General features: G+C 41.0%; 1 protein-coding gene across 3 annotated transcripts in view; it reads left to right on the top strand.

Annotated features, from left to right (window-relative positions):
• TBL1X (transducin beta like 1 X-linked) overlaps nt 1-20,262 on the top strand; it is a 190,243-nt gene that overhangs the window by 147,464 nt on the left and 22,517 nt on the right. For all 3 annotated transcript variants that reach the window (XM_063392813.1, XM_063392814.1, XM_063392815.1), the window contains 3 exons: nt 6,394-6,539; nt 9,393-9,642; nt 16,182-16,314. In XM_063392813.1, the coding sequence (XP_063248883.1) occupies nt 6,394-6,539; nt 9,393-9,642; nt 16,182-16,314 (529 nt within the window). The remainder of the gene's footprint in view (nt 1-6,393; nt 6,540-9,392; nt 9,643-16,181; nt 16,315-20,262) is intronic.

A 20,262-nucleotide genomic window follows, 5' to 3' on the forward strand; every position in this document is an offset into this window, starting at 1 on the left:
TCTAAGATGGAAGCTGCAGTCAAGTACAGTGAAGAGCTTCACTATTCTCAGGCAATGGCAAGAAATTACATCACCTGCCTCAGGAACGAGATTAGCATGTATTTAAGAAAATACAGTTGCTCTAACTTGTTTCTTTCTGGTTTTGCATACAGAAATTGCATTCAAATCTGCCCTTAGTGATACATGTGCCTTGCTTCTCTACACTGATAAATCTAGACCTAGAAAAGTCTTCATTTAACATGGACTGTATTGTTTGTACATCATTCGCTTTTGGAGGAAATTATTTTGTTTGTGGTTGTATTTCACTGGAGGGAGCAGGTTTTGGACTTGTTTAAAACTGCTGTGATGTGGCTGTAATTTATTTCAGGACACCACATTGCACCACTCTGCCCTTCTTGCCTTCGTGCTTGCATGGCACTCCCAGGACCCAGACGTCAAACTTGGGATGAGTGTTTTTCCATGCTTGCATCTGGTTTCTTTGGCAAGCAGTTGTGCGGGCAGCTTTGGAGTTACTTGGGTTTGGTAAACGTGGTAAAGCAGCTGATGGGATTGTGTGTGGACGTCTGCTCCTCCTGCTCGTGATTTTCTTTTGACTCATGATGCAGTGGAATGTTTCTACTTGATGTGTCTGCATCTCCCAGGAATTTTGCCCGTATACCCATTTATGGTCATAAAGATGACTTTTCTTTCCCCCTCGCAGGCATTGGTTTTGTTTTTGTTTTAAAGGCTTTGCAGCCTTTACAGCTGTAATCAGCTCTTACAGGCTTTCATTCTTGTACGAATTGTGCTTTGGTCAAAGTCTCAGCAGTAGTGCCAGTTGCAAGACTTACCTTAAGGAAAAGAGGCACTTGTGCAGCCAGAAAACTTGGAAGTGCTGGTGGATTCCATTATAGCAACTGCAGGTTGATTCTGCTGAGCTAGGAGCTTTCTTAATTTCTAAAGCCTTGCTCATTTCTGTCTCCTCTACCTGCCAAATACTTTGAAGGGGAACACTGTGTTACTTTAGAGGTGAGGACTGGAGGAGGTTATATTGGAAATTTCAAAAAAGAAGGACAACACAATGTCAGAGGAATCAATTAAACAACAAGTACTGGTTATTTTCATATGGAGATGGTTAAATTGTTGGAGGGAAAAAGGGGATTGTCAGATAGTTTATTCCTTTCATCTTTTCTTCTCTCTTTTAAAGTAATAACATCACTAATTTAGTGATTTCCAGAAATTGAACTTAAGATCTCTGTATATGCAAACTTTAATCTGGACTACTTGAGTTAAAGAAACAGGAAAATTTTGTTGAAGAGAATGAAACATATCTCCATATAAAATCTCACTATTTTCCAGAAAAGAGGATCACACTGGGCATTAGGCATACAAAGGTTTGTAGGAATGGCTTTTTACTTGCACTCAGTGTTGGGATAGAGGCTGTTCATCATCAAGATGCCCAAGGTGTGTGTAAAAGGCAATTAGATGTTAATAATCCTTTATTCTCTGTTTCATTGTACAGTAGCAAATGTTTCAGTGAAGGATCTTATAGTGTGCATAATTGAACCGAGTAATTCGCAAATAAATGAAAAGCACCTGGGTTTTAAAAATTATGTGTACAGCAGACTATTTAGGTTAACCAGAGAAAACTAAGTCCACTTAGCTCACAAACAGAAAACTTTGTTCCATAGACCACTTCTCTATTGCTCGTCAAGGCATCCCCAAAGTAACTCCCCAGTAACTGGCAAGGACTGAAACAGTTCAAAAGTCCTTGCTTCCACAGACCCCTCTTTGTCATTCCCCTCACCTGTACAAATACAGCAGTAGGTACTGTAGCTGCTACAACTCAAGGTTGCAGTTTTACAAAGACAGCTTTTTGTGGTGCTAAAGAGATTGGGAAATGAAAGGAACACTTGGTAGATGTCAATTTTAGCTGGAGCTGTGAGTGCCAGATGAACCAGCGTGGGGAATACTCAGCATCGCCCCAGTGGCGAGTCTAAAAGGAGGCATTCTTTGCTCCTAGAAGAGGTGAGATACATCTCTGGAGAAGAAAAGTCATTCCCTGGGCTGTGTGGCTCCCCAGTTGCCTTTTCTACACCTACACTTGACAGGCATTTCTGATGTGAGCCAGGCATATTGTAAACAATTAAAACTATGTAGCCTTCAGATCAAACAAGCACGCAACAAGCATCATTATGTTCATTAAATAAAACCTTGTCATTTTAAGATCAATAACAAATCTAGCTTCAAAGGCTTCAAAGAAGCCATTTTTAACTGAAAAAGGAGCAGCCAAAGGAAAAACCCTCCATCATCTCCATTTTTGCAGTTATAGCAAAACCTATCAGTGAAATTTTGCAAAACACAGTCCTACATATGCATTTTTTGGCACTGCCTAGGGCAAGAATTCCCAAATGGCTGTGTATGTACCACTGAGAGTATATACAGACACCTCAGTGTGGGAAAAGATATAGCACAGAACCGGGACCTGTTACCACTGTCAGTACAAAAAATGTGTGGGAATCTCTCGATTAGGAATTTCAGTCAGTTTCAAGTCTGTTTTTGACTTGTGTAACAATTTTTGAGATTGGGGGGGTCATTTAAGTAATTGTTTTCTGCATTCATTGTTTCCTCTCTGCTTTTATGCTCTGTAAAATCCTTCAAGTCCAACTGTTCCACAGTTGATAAGTCACCTCCATTCATACCAAGATCATACCAAGATCATCCCAAGATCTGCACTGTTCATTTGGGTATATTTTTCATATACTATACTGTATTTACAGATTATGCATAGCCTGATGGTTTCTGTTTTCCCATCTTTTTTGAAGCAGAAAACACCTGGAAGCCATTCTCTCAAATTTGCTGAAAGATGCCATGTAGGGCCCTGGTCATGTCACAGCAAAAGCAACTGGTTCACTGCTATGAAACCTGTTCAGTGTGTGGCTTTCTCTTCAATGCTTTCTCTTCAGCTCTTTGTGTTCATGCTTTTAACCTTAAAACCTCACAGTCTCACTGCATGTGTCTTTGAAGGGTTTATTGCACTAAGATTTTGTTTACTGGTGCTATTTGAACAGAAATTATTGTTTTATAGAGTGATTATTGCAGTCGCCAGAGTGACAGGATTTATGAGAAAGAACACATACGGACACGAATCTGCAACTTTCATTCATTTCACTGCTGCCACGGCATTTTCAGTTTGTGTCTACTGTAATTTCACGTCATCCCCACCACATCCTTCCTTCAGATCCCCACTTGCAGAGCACCTCCTGTCTCTGCTCACACTCCCCAACTGACTTGACAGACTGGAAGTGGGGGTTGTGCTTGTGCCTTGGCTTTGTGTCCCCAGTGTAGTTTCATGATCTTAGAAGGAGGGCCAGGTTAACACGCTAACAGTTTTTAAAAATTGCCTTTGTTTAACAGAAATCACCTTTCTGTAAGACTGATGTATGGAGTTGCAACTTTGCTATGTAATTTAGTGTACTTGAATGCAGAGCCCTGAAAAGAACCAATGACATCTGGTAACTATAAAAGTAAAGCTCAGGTGATTCTTCAGTGTTACCAGAAACCTGATGTACGTACAGCTTCACTGAGGATTTTGTTGACTGTGTGAGGTAGTTTTAAAACCAGTCTATTTTCAAATGAGCCTTATATAACTGCTGTAATACAAGAAAACAGGAGGGAATTAGCTATCTGTTGGAGAGCTGGTGGGCATGTTTTTGTTGTATTTGTTTGGGTTTTTTTTAACTACCGTTGTATGGGTGGATTTTTTCAAGAGGGGTGAGCAGCACCGTGTCCAGTGGCACCCACTTAAACAGTTTTGCCCCATTGAATGTTGTTAATCAGATCTTAGGAAAGTTTCTCACAGCTGCTGGAAGTGTGTGAGTGAGATTGTTCCTCAGTCACAGTGAACCAGGAGTTTTGTGTTTCCTCATCTAACAGGTGCTTTGGTAATAGATTCTCAGCATCCAGAGAAACAGTAAGCTAACAAGTTTCATTGCAAAAACACAACTGAGTTTTGCACTGAGAAGTTTCTTCTCTCACATGCCATGAGGTGAGATGTGTTGTTCTCTGAGGATCAGGACTGAACAAAGAGGTTTAGCTGTGTGCACAATCATCTGTCTCCTGGCAAAGATGGGGCTTGAGATATTCCAGCAGCCAGCTAAAAAGTCTGTAAGATACAAAATGCAATAATGAGATGTAAAACATCATACTTAAGATTATGTCTGCCATAGATCCACAGTCATGGTATTCCACTTTTTTACTTTTTCCCTCCATGTTTGGTTGCCATTTTTATGATATCCACCTGTTGTTTTAATCAGAGGCCATGTTCCAGTTTTCTGAGTTGCTGACTTGCAAACTAGCTGCTGAGTTTTTTAGCAGTCACCTTCAGTGCTCTTGGACAACAGCTCAATTTTCTCATTCATATGTAGATTTACCAATTTATCTGTCATATATGTTTAAGTTTGTTCTGTTTTAAGGAAGTTCTGTTACCGTTGTTGATTAATTCAAATACACATAAATATAAATAAAGGGGATCTGATTCTCTAATTCTGGTTAGTTTTATGCCATGTGTTTATAGTGACACATAGAGATTTCAGTGATTAGGCCCTAGACCTTTCAGGTGCAGGCTGTGTATGCCCAGTGCTTGATTTCTTCCTCATTGTGCTTCGCAGTAATGTGCTTAGATGTCCTACAAAACTAATAACCAGGGAAGGACATTGCCCTGCAGATCTTACAGTCTATTTCTCAGCAAGGGGTCCAGCAGCTCATAAACTAGACCAGGACATAAAGTGCAATAAGAAATTGGACTAGGGATTACATAAATGATACTGCAGTTTTTCAGTGGGGTTTTTTTATCTGTCCTTTTTTTATGCCTTGTAATTCTATGGAATTCTGTTCATAGGTGGACCTGCCATTTCCTAAAAAGTGTCCAAAGCATCCCAACCATCCCCCAAAACCGGGAGAGTGCCAGGAAGGAAAACAGGGTTGGGAGTGGAGAGGGTGGAAGCTGTTAGCAGGAAAAAGAGAAAAGCAGCAGCAAAATGTGTAGGGGGAAGGGGAGAATCAGAGAAATACATTCCTTGGTTTCAAATGTGGGAGGCACTCTGTTTCACAGCTTGTTTTTGCTAGCTATCTATGTTAATAATCGAGCTAGCTGGAAAAAACATCTTGAAAAGAGAGAAAGAAGGCAATACTGTCAAGTGAGCCCAAAATCACATCCCCAGCCTGCACACAATTGGACATTGCAGTGATATAGGGGAAATCCCTTAACGGACAAAACTATAAATGAAACTAGTGTTGACAAGGGGAAGAAGCACAGCTATATTTAACGGAAGTATTTTCATTTGAAAACTGCTTTCTTTTTCTCTTTTAGGGGGGTTTGTTTATTTTGGTTTTTTTTTCTTGTCTAATTGGTGGAGACCATAAGGGCTCTTCCTGTTTGAGACAGTGCATGGGTGATTTCCCCAAGGCTTTTAATGTTAGATTAATGCTCTGGAGACAGTGTGATGATAAATGGGTTTCTACAGTTATATCTACATCCTGTTCCCCCTCCCCCCTCCTGCAGCTGCCCCTGTGTACAGTCTCTCTGCAGTGCTCGCCTCCATACCCTGCAACAGTTCAGAGCAGCTCTAGCCAGAATTTGAGGGAGCACTCTCTAAAATTTGTCTGCCAAAATCCTTTAATTTTCAGTGCTGTCACCTTCATTGCCACTTACTTACTCAGACAATGACAAAAATGAAACAGGGAAGAGAAAGACTTCTGGCTGAAGTACAAGCCACCTCACTGGCTTGTCGTCTGTTGTGTGGCAGATCCCAGTTAATTACTTTTGCTATTGCTGTTCATATACAGAAAATAGGTTTACAGGGGTGGCCTTTTTGTAGTTTCACATTTTAAAAGCATTGCTTTGCCCATCATATTGTACTAAGCAATAAATGAGCAGAGGATTTGAATTATCTTCCCTGGTATAAGGGAATGGCTCCTGTGTGCTGCATCTATGCCTTGATTTTATACAACTTGCATGCTGGTAGGGATTTAAGTGTGCATCTTCAGCAAACACCCAACACTGAAATTCAGCAAGGGAAATGGAGATTTGAGGCCCTTTTTTAGCGGGACCTACCCTTGTGTCTATTGCTGGTGTACACATGTTTTGGGGGGTTTTGTTTCAGTTAGTGCAGTTATTTTTCTCTGCAGGCATTTCCATTTCTGTATGCCTTCCCCTATATGTGCAGTGGGATGGGGGATGGGTGGGCAGGGTGGCTGAGGTTGACCCCTGCGGCTCCAAGCAGCCAGCCCACACCCTTCTGCTTACACAGCAGCATCTCTTAGATCTCAGGACAGAACTATTTTTAGACCGTGAAGGTGTATCTGACTGGTGCATTTAGTTTTCATATCATGGCTTCCTTTTCCTGCTCTCAGGTTTCTCCCACTCGGCCTTTACCTTCGGTATCGAGAGCCACATCAGCCAGTCCAACATCAACGGAACACTAGTGCCACCTGCCGCACTCATCTCCATCCTCCAGAAGGGGCTCCAGTATGTGGAGGCCGAGATCAGCATCAACGAAGTAAGTACCACCGCCACCACCGCTGCCACCGCCGCCCTGCCACCACTGCCACCGCTGCCACCGCCGCCCTGCCACCGCCGCCACCGCCGCACACAGGGACGTGCCGAGCAGCACACCCCAACAGCCCCACACGAGTCACTCCCCAGCCTCTCATCTGGCTTAATTTTATTCCTCATACTTTGCCCCATCCCAGCAGAGAGCCAGAAAGCTCTGAGATGGAGACATGTTTCAGGTTTCTTAGCTCTGGCAGGGAAACATTCTCTGCGCTGCTTAGATGGATATTCTTGGGTGTTTCTGCTACCCTAGCCAACAAATTCAGGGTGTACAGGTTCTTGCAGCCATCAAGAAAAGTACCTGTGCTTACAGTCTTATGTTTTCAAGGTCATAGCAGAATTTGGCTGGAAAAACCTGCAGCATAGGTTAAAACTTCACTCCCTGACACCTCCTAGTAGGCAGCACTATTCACAAGCCATGAGAAGCCTGATCAAAAATCCACAGAGTTCATTGGAGAGTGATTTCAGTGACTTTGGCTTAGATCATATGAGATGAGGCATCATGTACATGGTTAAACAGCTGCTGTGTAAATTCTGAATGTGGCTGGGGTGCAGGTTTTCTGTAGAGATTGTATGAGCAGCCACAGACTGTCTCTGCTCTCCTTGAACTGCCAGTGGAAACAAAGAAGGGATGTGAGAAGTGCCAGTGCTTTGGCCCTGCCAGACTTAAAGATGTGGTGCTTTGAGAGGGAATGAAGCATGATAGATAAGCAAGTGCTGCATTTCAAGATTTTTATGATAGATATTTCTGATTGACAAACATCTGTAATAAACATTAATACAAAGAAGCTACTGGTTTTTCTTCTATGCCTGAATGTAGCATGTGAACAACATAGGTGAAAACAAAGGAATATAAAATAGAGAAAAGGCTGTGTTGTTTGCAGTGTGTAGTTTGGAAAGTTTTTTGTTTTTATTCAAACATTCTGTGTGCTTTTTTCTTTTTATGACTCGATACCATGTATAAGATTTGTGTATGTGTTATTTTGTAATTGGGGCAATGACATTTGACATCACTCCAAGCTGCACTTTGATGCAGTTGTAATAACAAACCAGTGTTAGGAAGCTGTCTCAATTTGCTGCTACTTAACATTTTGCCCCATGCCTGAAATCGGAGCTGCACAGTTAGAAGGTTCCAGCTCTGAAGCACCTATATCAGGTCAGGTTGTAGGGGCCTGCACTTACTCAACTTCAAGACTGTACCAACAATGAGAGAATAATCTGAAAATATGCCTGTTGCCACCACTAAGATTTATGTTGCTCTCATCATGGTTTGAGTCAGGTTGAACAGGGCCCTGAGCAGCCTGGTCTAGTGGAAGGTGTCCTTGCCGGAGACAGGGATGTTGGAACTGTGTGACCTTTAAGGTCCTTTCCAACCCAAGCCATTCTATGATTCTGTTCAAATACATACTGCTGAGTATGTTACAGCAAAGCAAAGGCCATTCTTACTACATCTGAATCCCAGTGAGGGCAATCAAAGATGCTTCCCTAAATGCTTTTTTTTTCTGTGTGTGTTACTTAAGAGTGGCAAGTAATCAGTGAGTCTATAAACTAGTGTGTATAAAATTGTTGTTTCTGGTCTATTAAAGGGCAGTCCTGTAAATAGTCCAATGAGCACATTTACAGTTGAAAATATAAGATGTCAGGATCTGTTGGCAAATATTTTGTTTATTGTGTAGCAAGAATTTGAGTCAAGATTCGAATAAATTTTGGCAGACACATAAAAAAAACTTGAGGAGAAAGAGAGATTATGATTTCTTCTGTAATGACTGTCTCCTCCTTTTTCTTCCCCATGAGGAAACAAATATATATTATCTTAATATTGTAACTATAAGGGGTAATTCAACAACTAGTTCAGCAGAAACGTTCCAGTCAGGCAAGCAACTATTTTTCTTTCTTAATTGTTCTCACCTATGGAAGATTATATTGTTTACCAGCTACATTATCTATCTATATGCTATTCTTACTTGCTCTTTCTCAAGAACAAATCTTTCACCACTGGATCATTATTATTTCAAAGAATTGAAGGGATTTGCAGAAGATTGGCAAAATGGCATTTTACAAAGACTGCTAAAATCTTTCCCCTATATTTAACATAATAGGAAAGTTAAAGTGAAGAAAAGCTAAGTCAATATAGTCTGTATTAAGTCTTTAACAGCCCTTAAAAGTTTATTCAATTGTTGAAGCTGAAGCCTAATTTACAGAAATCAAAATGAGAGTCATAACTATTATGAATAATATAGTGGAATAAAAGAAAGATGTAATAAGGCTGTCTTGTATGATCAGCTACAACTGATGCCGGGCTGAAAAACACTGCGTAAGAAACCACTGAATTTGTGCATACATCATGTTTTGGCTGAGGTTCATTATGCATCATCTGCTTCCATTCCATTCCTAGCCTCCTGCAAGTGTAGGAATACAAACTGTTTAACCAAAGTCTGTTTGCCTTTGTCATGGCTTTAGCCATGACTCTGTTTTTTCAAACAGAAAATGAAGTGAAATGTTCTGTCATCAGTCAGACATAGTTTTTAAAACAGCTTAACTTCTTTTGCTTCTATAAAGCATTTGTATGGTAGAACTTCATATATAATTCCAACAAATTACTTTTTCACTGATCAAATTTCTGAGTGGACCGTGAGTGCCACCATCACAGATCTGTGAGAGAGGCAGCCCATAGTCCTGTGGCACTATTGGTTAAGTCAAAGTGTAGTGTCTTCACACAGCCTCATTTTGTGATTCTTTACCGACCTGAGTGGTGAGGATCCTAAACTTGGGGTTTCCCTTCTGCTCGTTTTCCCTGCAGGATGGTACAGTATTTGATGGCAGGCCAATAGAGTCCCTGTCTCTGATAGACGCAGTGATGCCTGATGTCGTTCAGACCCGACAGCAAGCGTTCAGAGAGAAGCTAGCGCAGCAACAAGCCAGCGCCGCGGCAGCAGCAGCAGCCACGGCGGCCACAGCGGGAGCCACGACGACTGCTGTTTCCCAGCAGAACACACCAAAGAACGGAGAAGCCACTGTGAATGGAGAGGAGAATGGGGCACATGCAATAAGTAAGCCAACATGCAGCTGCCTGCCACTGCTGGGCAGATTGTGTTTCAGTAATATTCTTGTGCTTAGTTGCAAGGTGGAGTGGAAGATGTGCTTTCTGCTGGTGGAACTCAGGCCAATCTTTCCAGGAGGATGGGGTATTTCTAAAAAGGCTGATGAGTTAAAAGGCTGATGAGTAAAAAATTTTCACATCACAGTGCTGTGTTTTACCTGATACTGACAATCTGAAAACTTCAGATATGTTCAGAATTGCAGGTTGAAGATGGGATCAAGAAGTGGAGCTGTATGCTATCTTCTTGGAGCAGGCTACCCAGACTTTATTATCAGCCTTCTAAATGCTTTTTAGATACTGTATAAAAACTGGGCTGTAGCCAAAGCTGATCATTTTGGCCAGACTAGGAGAGAATTGGGTTGAGAGGCTGGGACCTTGTCTTGGTTTGAAAGACAGATGTCTGCCAAGGGAGTCAGGAACCTCCCTTGGAATGGAGAATATGACCCCCTTCCCTCCGAATCATTGTAACACTGAAATTAAGGGGCTTCAGGCAAAGATGGGAAAACAAATAACAGTTCTTTACTGATATGCATATGTATAACAAGGCAAAACAAACAACAATGGCACCGACAACAGACAGAACCAGAACCCCCATAACAGCCCTCTCTGGCTGCAGGCACGTTCCCTTGGGTGCAGTTCCGCTCACAGGCGGCAGGGGCGCTGCTGGCTCCCGGCCGGGCAGGGCGGGTGCGATGAGTCCCCCGCGGCTGCAGGGGGCGCTGTGGTGCGGGCTCAGCCGCCTCTCTCCACACGGTGATGGCTCAGCGGAAGGGGTGGAGAAGGGGGCTCGCTTTACAAACCCACAGGAGCAGTAGGTCCCTGTGCCTCTCAGGAGAGCAAAATGAGCTGTAACAGGAACCGTGGAAGCAGCAAGGGTAGGAGAAGACAGCTGGAGACAGAGCCTCACAGTGGTGGTGAATTCTCCCCACAGTGACCGCAGCCTGTTTCCCCTCCAATGCAGACAAGTGAGAGAGAGCTAGGAGCTGCACTCAGCCCCTTCCCCCAGCCCAAATCTCCCAGTATCTCTGCCCCTCCAAGAGAAACCCCTCAGCTAAGAGAGCAGCCAGGAACACTCTTCCCCTGAACTGTGGCAACTTCCTTTGTCTTTTTTAAGTGCCTGCAGTTATTGTCTCTTAGCAATATATGGGAGAAAATCCCCTGAGAGAAGGAAAACAGGAATAATCCTAACCCCTGATAGACCTACAAGCCCTATCTGTGTAATTGTTGTGTGACCAGTGCATAGCCTTGTGCAGAAGCTGTCTTGTGATCATCCATAGCCTTGGCACGGTCCTTGGCCCAGTTTGGCATGTTCCACCTTCCGTTCTTGTAAGGTGTGGCCAGGCAGAGGAGCAGCCATAGCCGTACTGTCATGGTCATTAGCCCAGCTGGGACCAACTACCCATTTCTGAACAGCATCGTCAAGCACATGTGTCAAGGGGCATTCCCAGCAAACAGCTTGGATGCAGCCAACCTGTCCTGGAGGCACAGAGGAAAATTATTCATTGGCCTTTTATTTAATAGCATGTGCTTATTCATAAAGTCCACTGCAAGTCTCCTATTGAAGGTCCCACCTTTCTGAGATTTCCTTAGTCTTTGGGATCAGTTGGTTCTCAAGAGCGCTGAATTCGCCTTTGTTCAGGGTGACTAAGGGAGACTCTGCTTATGTATTAAACATCCAAAGTCAGACATATCCAACATGGAGTGGGACCTAGCTGCTTGTGTAACTAGATCTGGTAGCTGTGCTAACACTGTGGGGCAGATGAGATTACTGGGTCTGGTTTCTGTGTGCAAGGCTCATTGCGTACTGGCTGACTTCTGAAACCAGCCCATACTGCCCAGTGGTCTTCCAAGAAAATTCTAGGGGAACATGCATGGCAGGTTTTGTGGGAAGTCCTAGCAGCTCTTTGGCTTAGACAAGATCAGGACTGTAGTCATGTAATAGATTTTATTAGTTCTGCAGTGAGATACCTTTATCAGTCCCCACCTTCTCTTGGATCTGAATAGATTCCTCTGTGGGTCAGTGAGAAAAACACTGTCAGACCAGATTTTCCTTCAGAGAATTCCAGTTGGACATGTTAGTTTCCCCCAGTAAAACTGCAGTTATTTAAATAACATTTTTATTTGAGAAAGCAAACGTAAAAAAGATCTGAACATTTAAAAAATATTTATCTGTTCTTAGACTATAGATTGCATATGTTTTACTTTCAACTAACCCTCTGCTTTGAAACTTAACTCATTTCATATGTGAAGGGGTGCAAACAGAAATTAAAGTACTGTTAAATGTATCAAACACTGACATTTTGTCTGTTGACAGGTCTTCAGCTGAGCTGTGAAAATTTTAGGGGAATGCCTCACTGTCTCAGGGTCAGAAAAAATCAAACTCTTAAGGTAGAAAACTGATCATCAATTCATCACTATAAGAGAATCACTCAGATGTATTTCCTTCTGATCCAAAGAAATATATTTACTGTTGTATTAACAAAAGGAAAGCCTTAAAGATCCGTTCATGTTTATAGCCACATTGTAAACCTTGATGTCTTAAATCTGACATTTTCTAATTAAAAAAATAATAATTCTCACAGCTCTTTTTAATAAAAGCATTTTCACAAACAGTGCAGGCCTTTTCTTGGAATGTTGACAAGGCCTTTTCCTGGGAGAAAGATATAGTCATGGGAGACCTACTGAGTAGAAAAACTGCTGATATGAAAGCTGTGAGAAACTGTTCCCAAACCTTAATTTTTACTGCTGTTGTATTACATAGACCTGGCATATACTGGCATAGGTTTAAATAATGTGCTAGACCTTAGTCATAACCTGGAAGTCACCCAAATATCAGCCTCTTAAAAAAGGCAGAATAAATGGAGCAGGAGGGAGAGATGTTTTTGAGAAATTACCTAGTTTGCATTTATTCTGCCATGAGTTCTCTCTGACACTCTCAAGTCTTTCCAAAAAGGTTTTAAAATATTTACTATAATATGATACGGTTTTTTAATGTGGCATTACCAATATAATATGAAAGATTTAAAAAGAGAGGAGACAGAAAACAATAACAATAGTTTGAGGTGCAGAGTCAAATACTAAATAAAAACGGTTGCTGCCTTGTCTTGTTGCTTTCCAAGTAATGTTCTCAGTTTTAAGTCACTTCAAATGTTACAGGAAAAAATAAAAGTCAGCATGTAGAAATGGAGCCAAAGTTTGGATTGTTTTCCAACTCAAATATTTTTTGTGTCATTTGTTTCATTATATTTGCAAGGATTGGCTTAGGTTTAAGAAAAATAAGGCTCTGGAAAGTGGACTGAGCCCTGTTCCTTTATTAAAGCTACAGCCATAAAGAACAACTTCAGTGAAAGGCCTCTTGAAGATTTAAATTAAAAAAAAAAAAAGGAAAAAATATGTTTCCTGAGAAAAGACAGGGTTAGCACTCATAAGATCTTAAAAGTATCTATTTTTTTCTTCGGAGGAAATAGTCAAAATTACTTACCAGCGTACTAGAATTTTTATTTTTACACTAAAAAAAACCCCTCAATCTTAATACTCTGGGGTAATATGACTTCTAATTTCCAGTCATTTGGGATTTTTAATACATATGAGGAAGAAAATTATAATATAATGTAGACTATAACCAAAGATCCCCTGGCCTTTAGAAAATGTTTTTTGTTAACTCCTTCACTATGTGACCTGCAGACTTACATTTTTCACCTGAGGCTCGCTTCACTTAGTAGAAATGCCTTCTTTTTCAGAGAACCCCCCAGGGCAATGTTATACAAATAAGATCTTAACCAAAACTTTCTGCTTGGAAGGTACTTCAAAACAAAAGAAACCTGTTCCTGACGGTTACTGCATCTCACTTATGTATCTATTCTCATTCCTCATGCACACATTGCAGCTGCATCCATAGGAAAGCCAAATTTTCAGGTGAGACCAGGGCTCCCAAGAGCTCATGCTGCATAAGGAACTTGTTGCTCTTCAGAGGGTGCCAGTTTGTGCTCAGGGTTTCTGCAGGTTTTTTTCATTGTTATCATAATTGTATCAGTCATATATTGCAGGTGTCTATCTGAATCTGATAAGAGCCTGAGGCAGTATCACAGAGGCATGAACTGTCCTGTTTGTTCAGTGGGGCATTTTAAGTTTTGTGCTGAACAGTAATGCTCTAAATATGAATGTTCCTGACTGCTGATGCAAATAGGAAGAAAACACATAAAATGTGAACATTTGCAAATTATTTATGAAAATCTTCTCATCCTTCCCTCTCTTTTCTCCTAAACCACCAAAGCTGTACTGTAAAAATCAGTACTGGAAGATGCAATACAAAATAATTCTACAGATAATTCATTGCTCCAAGTTGTTCTTGCATACACTGATGCAGGTATCAGCTAATCAAGGTTTCTTTTTCACAGCATGACTGTTTGTGGGGGGGTTTTCACAGCAGTTAATAACATTCAAGGTGTGTGTTTTTCCATCTGGCCACATACAAATGAAAAATATTCCTGAGTATCAGATGGCTTTGCTCTGATAGCACCTCTTGACTCTGGGACCTTGGAGTAATGCTGCTTCCCAGCTGTCATTTGGTTTTAATCAAGAGCAAAAAGCAGCCCTGCCTTTAGAGGCAGGCAGGTAACAGTAGGATCCTATGTCGTAAGCACAGTATCTCATTTAAATTTTTCAAATTAAAGTGCTTGAAGTATCTTCTTGATTTACCCCCAGCTTCCAGCTCACACTGTGAACAGGACACAGATGAATGCATAGCCGTTGTCATGCTGCTGTTGTTCTCATGATAATATGCTTTAAGCATGGTGAATCTGTGCTGTGCTGAGCCATGGAGGATTGTGAGTTCTAGGCATGTATCTTCTGGTGGGTTTTAGTAGTGCTTTACTCTTCAGTGCCTGACTGCTCAGAATATCAAAGATCACAGTTGGTGGTGTCAGGCTAAATCTTGAGTATTGATATATCTCAACAGTATTCAGATTAGTAGTCATGAACATAGGGAATTATCAAGGACAATACTTAACACAGGGACTCAGCATAGGTATAGATTTTACAAATAGGCATTTCCAGTGTTTATGCAGCAAGTCCATAGGTAATAAGTGCAGTCAGAGATACAGATATATTTAATTAGAAATAAGTTGTGAAACTACTGTTAATTGTTTCCTGATTTTAATACTTGATTCTATGTAACTCATGTAGATTCCTTTCCATCTGTGGTGTAGATGTGGCACAGACATGCTTGTAGGGTGCTAACCAAATACGCAGTGAGAAGTGCTATTTGTGTGACTCAGCATAAGTTAGGCAGAGCCAGAGCAGGTATGTGAAAGCCCAGGTAAGGATAGAAATCTGGAGATCTTCCTCCTGTTGGCACTTGTGCAATGTCACAGTCTGTTTCACCAGTTGATGGGCAATAGCTTAGCAGAGCTGGAGTATCAGGACAGATGGCTGATTTTAAATGCCATAAACATGCAGCAATAAGGGAGCATAATTATTCTGCTAGCAAACCTATGGATCTGCGTATGTGATTAAAGAATGACTAACTGAAAGACTTAAACCAGAAAGAGAACTTGACTTTTGATCAGTCAGAGCAGATCAGCTGGCCAAGGCAATCTTGGGTAACAGGAGGCTGTCAGCTACCCGCTCTTGGATGTGCTTTCTGCAAATAGGCCACACTTGTGTGTGTAGCATCTGCTGTCTGCTGTTTCAGTGTGTCACCTGTCCCTGGATGGTGTCTTGTTTGCAGAGGATAATAATCCTGTAATGCTGCCAGGAAGTGTTGCTAGAGCTTAATGAGGAAGATTTATACAGAAGCAGAGGAAGTCTGGAGTAAAAACGTGGTTCAGGATGCAAGTTGGAATGAATTGTTGTTACTAAGAGAAATTTATTATTTTAAATTCACTTTTTTTTTGCTTAAGGCAATAAAAGAACTTTATAGAAATGAAGTTATTTAGACTGCAGTCTAAAGAACCACAGAGTTACAGCATGCAGGTTAAGTATATCTATGACTCATTTGGTACCTTTGTACATATTATGATATCCTTGAGAGGGTGATCACTCACCATTTCCCTGATGTGCTCCAGGAATGAAGCCCCTACTCCATATTTTTTTTGCCTGTGAGTAGCACAGATATTACTTACAAGAGACTGTGTAAGAAAATATAAATGCATTATGTTGGTTTTTTTAATTATTGTAATAAATCTGTAAGTAATTTTTAATGAGGCCAGCTTCAAAAGAAAAACTACACTGAACTAAATGCTGAGTATTTGGGGGATGAAAAGCTGTGTAGATTTATACAAAATGTTCTAGAAAGCTCTACATTTTGATGAAATGCCATAAATTCGAGTGGCCAGAGAAGCAAATGGAGTAATATTGTCAGTGACACAGCAGAGTATTAATTGTGGTGTACATGCTGCTGCAAGCTTTAGGCCTTGGATGGCCAGCATGTTTTTAAAACAGATCTAACTGCATCTTGTAAACTATTTATTCTGATGTGTCTCCTTACAGATAATCATTCAAAGCCAATGGAAATTGACGGGGATGTTGAAATTCCTCCTAACAAAGCAACAGTCCTTCGGGGCCATGAATCAGAAGTGTTCATCTGTGCCTGGAACCCTGTCAGTGACCTGCTAGCGTCTGGGTAAGACAGTGACTGAAACCAGCTGCTGCAATCAGAGAACATTTAGAGATGCAAGAACTTGCAACTTGTATTCAGGATGTGAATGAGTATTGTCTGGGCTCTTTTATCAGCCTGCAGCAGTGGTTTTTCTCAGCAGTACCATACCTGTATAACAGCTAAGTAATTATAAGGTGATGCCGAATATGAAGAATTTTTACATTTAAGGTGTAAATTCTGTGGCCTAAATACACGAAAATTTTTAGAAATATTGTTTTAATAATTCTGGCTAATTCTCAGAATATTTGAAGTTCATGTAATCTAGTGCTCTTAGTTATTGATTCACACTGGGGTCTCAGAAAGTCATTGGCATCCACCAGGTTTTTTCAAAAGTACAGAGATGAGGGTGCTTTGGACTGGACCTAAGTTTGTTCAGTGAGCTTAGCACTAAGTAGTGGTTTAAGGGAATGGTGTGGTTTAGTGTCACTGGAAGGGACCCAGTTTATCCTCTGCAGGACTGCTCTGCTCTGACCACCACGGCGTCCTAAGTGGGACAATCAGCAAACTGACTTAAAAAAGCACTTTTGATCCAAACAAAATCACAATTGTAAACATATCCCAAGAGCTGGATGCAGGCACAAGCTGATGAAAGTTTGAGGAGGTAAATCACTCAGAGTTACTTATCAGTATTAGAATACTTTCCTCACAAGGAAGAGGAGGGTCTTTATTTTATTTCTAGCTTTTTTACAAGATTATCAGAATATTCTTCTTACCTTTGTTCACTCAGTACATGAAAACAAGGATTTAGAGTATAAATAGGAAAGAAAAATAAAATAAATTCCATGTTGGATGAACAGCAGAGCTCTCCAAGAGAGTGAAAGTAGAAATTTCAAAAAAATAATTTCAGACAACAAACTGGGATTTTGGAAACCAGAATCCTGCTGAGTATGCTTTTTTTCTGGAATGTCCAGGTCTGGCAGTACTTTTAGCATCTGTGCTGCTAAGTATCTTCATTTATCAATTTTAAGCAAGTGCTTGCCACAGTGACTGCTTCCCTAGGGTCCATGGTGCACAGTCCTGGTGTGCATAATTTAAATGATGGAGCATTTCATAATCCAGAGTATGTGTTGCAGTGTGTGCTTAACTTTGCCTTAGGGTGCTAAGCATTAGTAGAAGGATCCCTGGATCGTGATATCTTAAACCTGGAGGATGGTAATCAGAACTATTAGTCAGATATCTGAGCCAGAGGAATACCCTCTCACTAGCATTTCAATTAAGCTTTACCCTTCAGTGTAATAGGTCTTTGGTAATGAGCTTTGCTGGTGACCATGGAGGCACTAAGTACACACGTGGTTACAATCATGTGCTTTAGTCAGACTAATAGCAGTGCAATGACAATGCAAATAATTCAGATCCATGTGCATCTTGGTCAGATTCTAGCCTGCTAGTAAGAAACCAGGTGGGGATGCAGCTGGAATTGGGGTAACACAGCAGCCAGTGCCTGAAGCCCAGTGACTGAAATGGCAGAGAATGCACAGAAGAAACTGAAGGAAGGGAGCTGAGTGAGTGATTGTGCCACTGCACAGGGAAGCCTTTGAGATTCTGGTATAATAACACTGCAAGCTTTTATCTACAGGTAAACTCCATGTTACAGCACCAGTTAAACAAGGGAGAGAAATTCCCTGAGATCCACAGTATGCTGCAGTTCTGTTTGCCCTTTACAAAGTAATGATTCAAAAAAGAAGACTGCAGTTAGTCTGATGCATGAATGTCAAATTGTTAGATTCTGTAACAGCCATATTGTGCTGCCCAGTCAATACTTTTCATTGAGTTTCCCATCTGCTTGATTGTACCCATCTTAAAAAATACATTTCAAAACCTAGCTGTTCGAGGAAATAATAACATATTTGTTTTGTTTATAAAATGACTAATTGAATCTCAGTTAATGACAAAGTATTTTCCTCAAGCCTTGTTATACAGGCAGTAGATTTTTCTAACAACTACCAGCAGCAGTTTAGACAGCAACCTGATGTAATCCTCAACTAGAAGAATAATGCAGGTTCAGAACCTAATCTGAAGCAATCTGTTTAAAAGAAATGTAGAATGAATTACCCAAAATTAGAGCATTGGTTTCCAAAGTTAGTGACTATCCCACTGAGAGAAAGAGATTTTGATGTTTAATGTCACATCTACTCAGTTGCGGTTTTTCAAAAGTGTGTGAAGATTAGCACAGTAATATATACTCTCCAGGCTTTGCAAACAGCTATTTAAAAAAAAAAAAATGAAACAGGAATTTCTCTGATCAAATAGCTAGAAAAATATATTCTGCAGCTGCTCTTCCTCTACCACCACAGACATAACCTTCATAACCCTTAAAGCTGAGGATGGAGGAGACTAGAAATACCAATAAAGGCTGTCAAAGGTGTGACTGTCACCAGATGCCTATGAGAAGAAAGCTTAGATGTTATGAACAGAAGCATTATAATAATAGAGTGAAGTGTGTGCATACAGCCACGTAAGATGATTAACTACACTTTATGAAGGAAGTCACCATTCCAAAGCAAATAATTGCATGGTGTTTTGGACAGGTGAAAAAAATACAAAAAAAAAGAGGTGCTTGGTTAAATCTCAAGATTTGGCCTTTCTCAGCCATAAACCCAAAGACTGCTATCTTCCGCTAGTTATCTTTCAGTATCTAAGTTTTAATTTCATGACACATTTAAATTGTTGCAGATGGTTATGTTCCCTGTGTAGTGCAGAAACCCTGCAGTTACAGCTGCATCCACATTAGTAAGCTAACCATGCCTGGGAATATTCCGAGGCACCGAGGCCAGCTGGTACGAACGGCCGGTGTCTGTGCTAGCAAACCGCCCTGGCTGCCAGAGAAACTGCACTCTGGGAATCATCTCTGGACATTGTAACCACCGAGCCATGCCCAGGAGGTATTCAGAGAGAACATCAGAGCCCCGAGCAAGAGTGCTAATTAAAGCAAGCCCAAATCTGGCCAGAGAATAACCTGTCAGTTTGCTTGCGTGGGTCGTCATGGTCCCGTGACACAGAGTGTCTGAACATGCTGGAATTTCCCAGTGTGGAAGTGGATGGACTGTGAATGTCAAGGCTGCTAGAGCCCTGAACTCCAAAACCTTTTCCAGTTGAACTTGTGATGTTTCTGTCCTCGTATTCCACTGCTGCTTCCAAGAGTATGTTCTGTTCTGTGACATCCAGCCACACCCTTCAAGTAATTCACATGGCTGTGAAGCAGAGGGACCTGGCCTCAGTCCCAAAACCAACAGTGGATTTCTTTGCTTATCAGCTGATATATGCCAGCCTCTCTCACTCAGAGACTGTGATTTGTCTCTTCCAAACAACTCTGTGCACCTTTTGCTTTCCCTAGTCAGCAAAGTAATTACCCATAAAAGCTGTTGTCCAAGATCTTTCAGTTCTGGCTGTGTCTCTCAGAAGTAAGAAAAGATTTTTCTAGGCCATCTGCTGTCATCATTTCTGGATTTTATATAGAACTTCAGGTTACTGTACTCCTCATATCAGTGGTTTAGGATCCACTGTAAATTACCTTTCAGAATAATCTTTTTGACTTACCAGGTTGAGGGTGTTGATTTCAGACACCACCCCTCTATGTTAGTGCCAGATATTAATTCTGAAAACTCTAAGTGCTTATTGATTAGCAGGGGACTATTTGGACTGGTTTCTTCAAATCAATTAATGCAAAGTGGTCAGGAGGCTGTTCAGGGAGATCCACCTGAAGAACTTGTAGCAGAGAGTAATGTAGAATCAGTGGGGCAGAGATCTCAATCACCTGTGAGGCACTTCCTTCTACTGACTGCCCAGGAAGTCACTAGTAATCACTTAGTTTAAGAGACCTCCTTTATTAAGGAAATGTTAGGTGTGAAAAAAAGGAGTTTCCTTCCCATAATGCTTTTAATGATATCTCTTAAAATAAAATAATAAAAACTC

The sequence above is a fragment of the Prinia subflava genome, chromosome 3, assembly GCF_021018805.1.
Source record: "Prinia subflava isolate CZ2003 ecotype Zambia chromosome 3, Cam_Psub_1.2, whole genome shotgun sequence".
Lineage (NCBI taxonomy): Eukaryota > Metazoa > Chordata > Aves > Passeriformes > Cisticolidae > Prinia > Prinia subflava.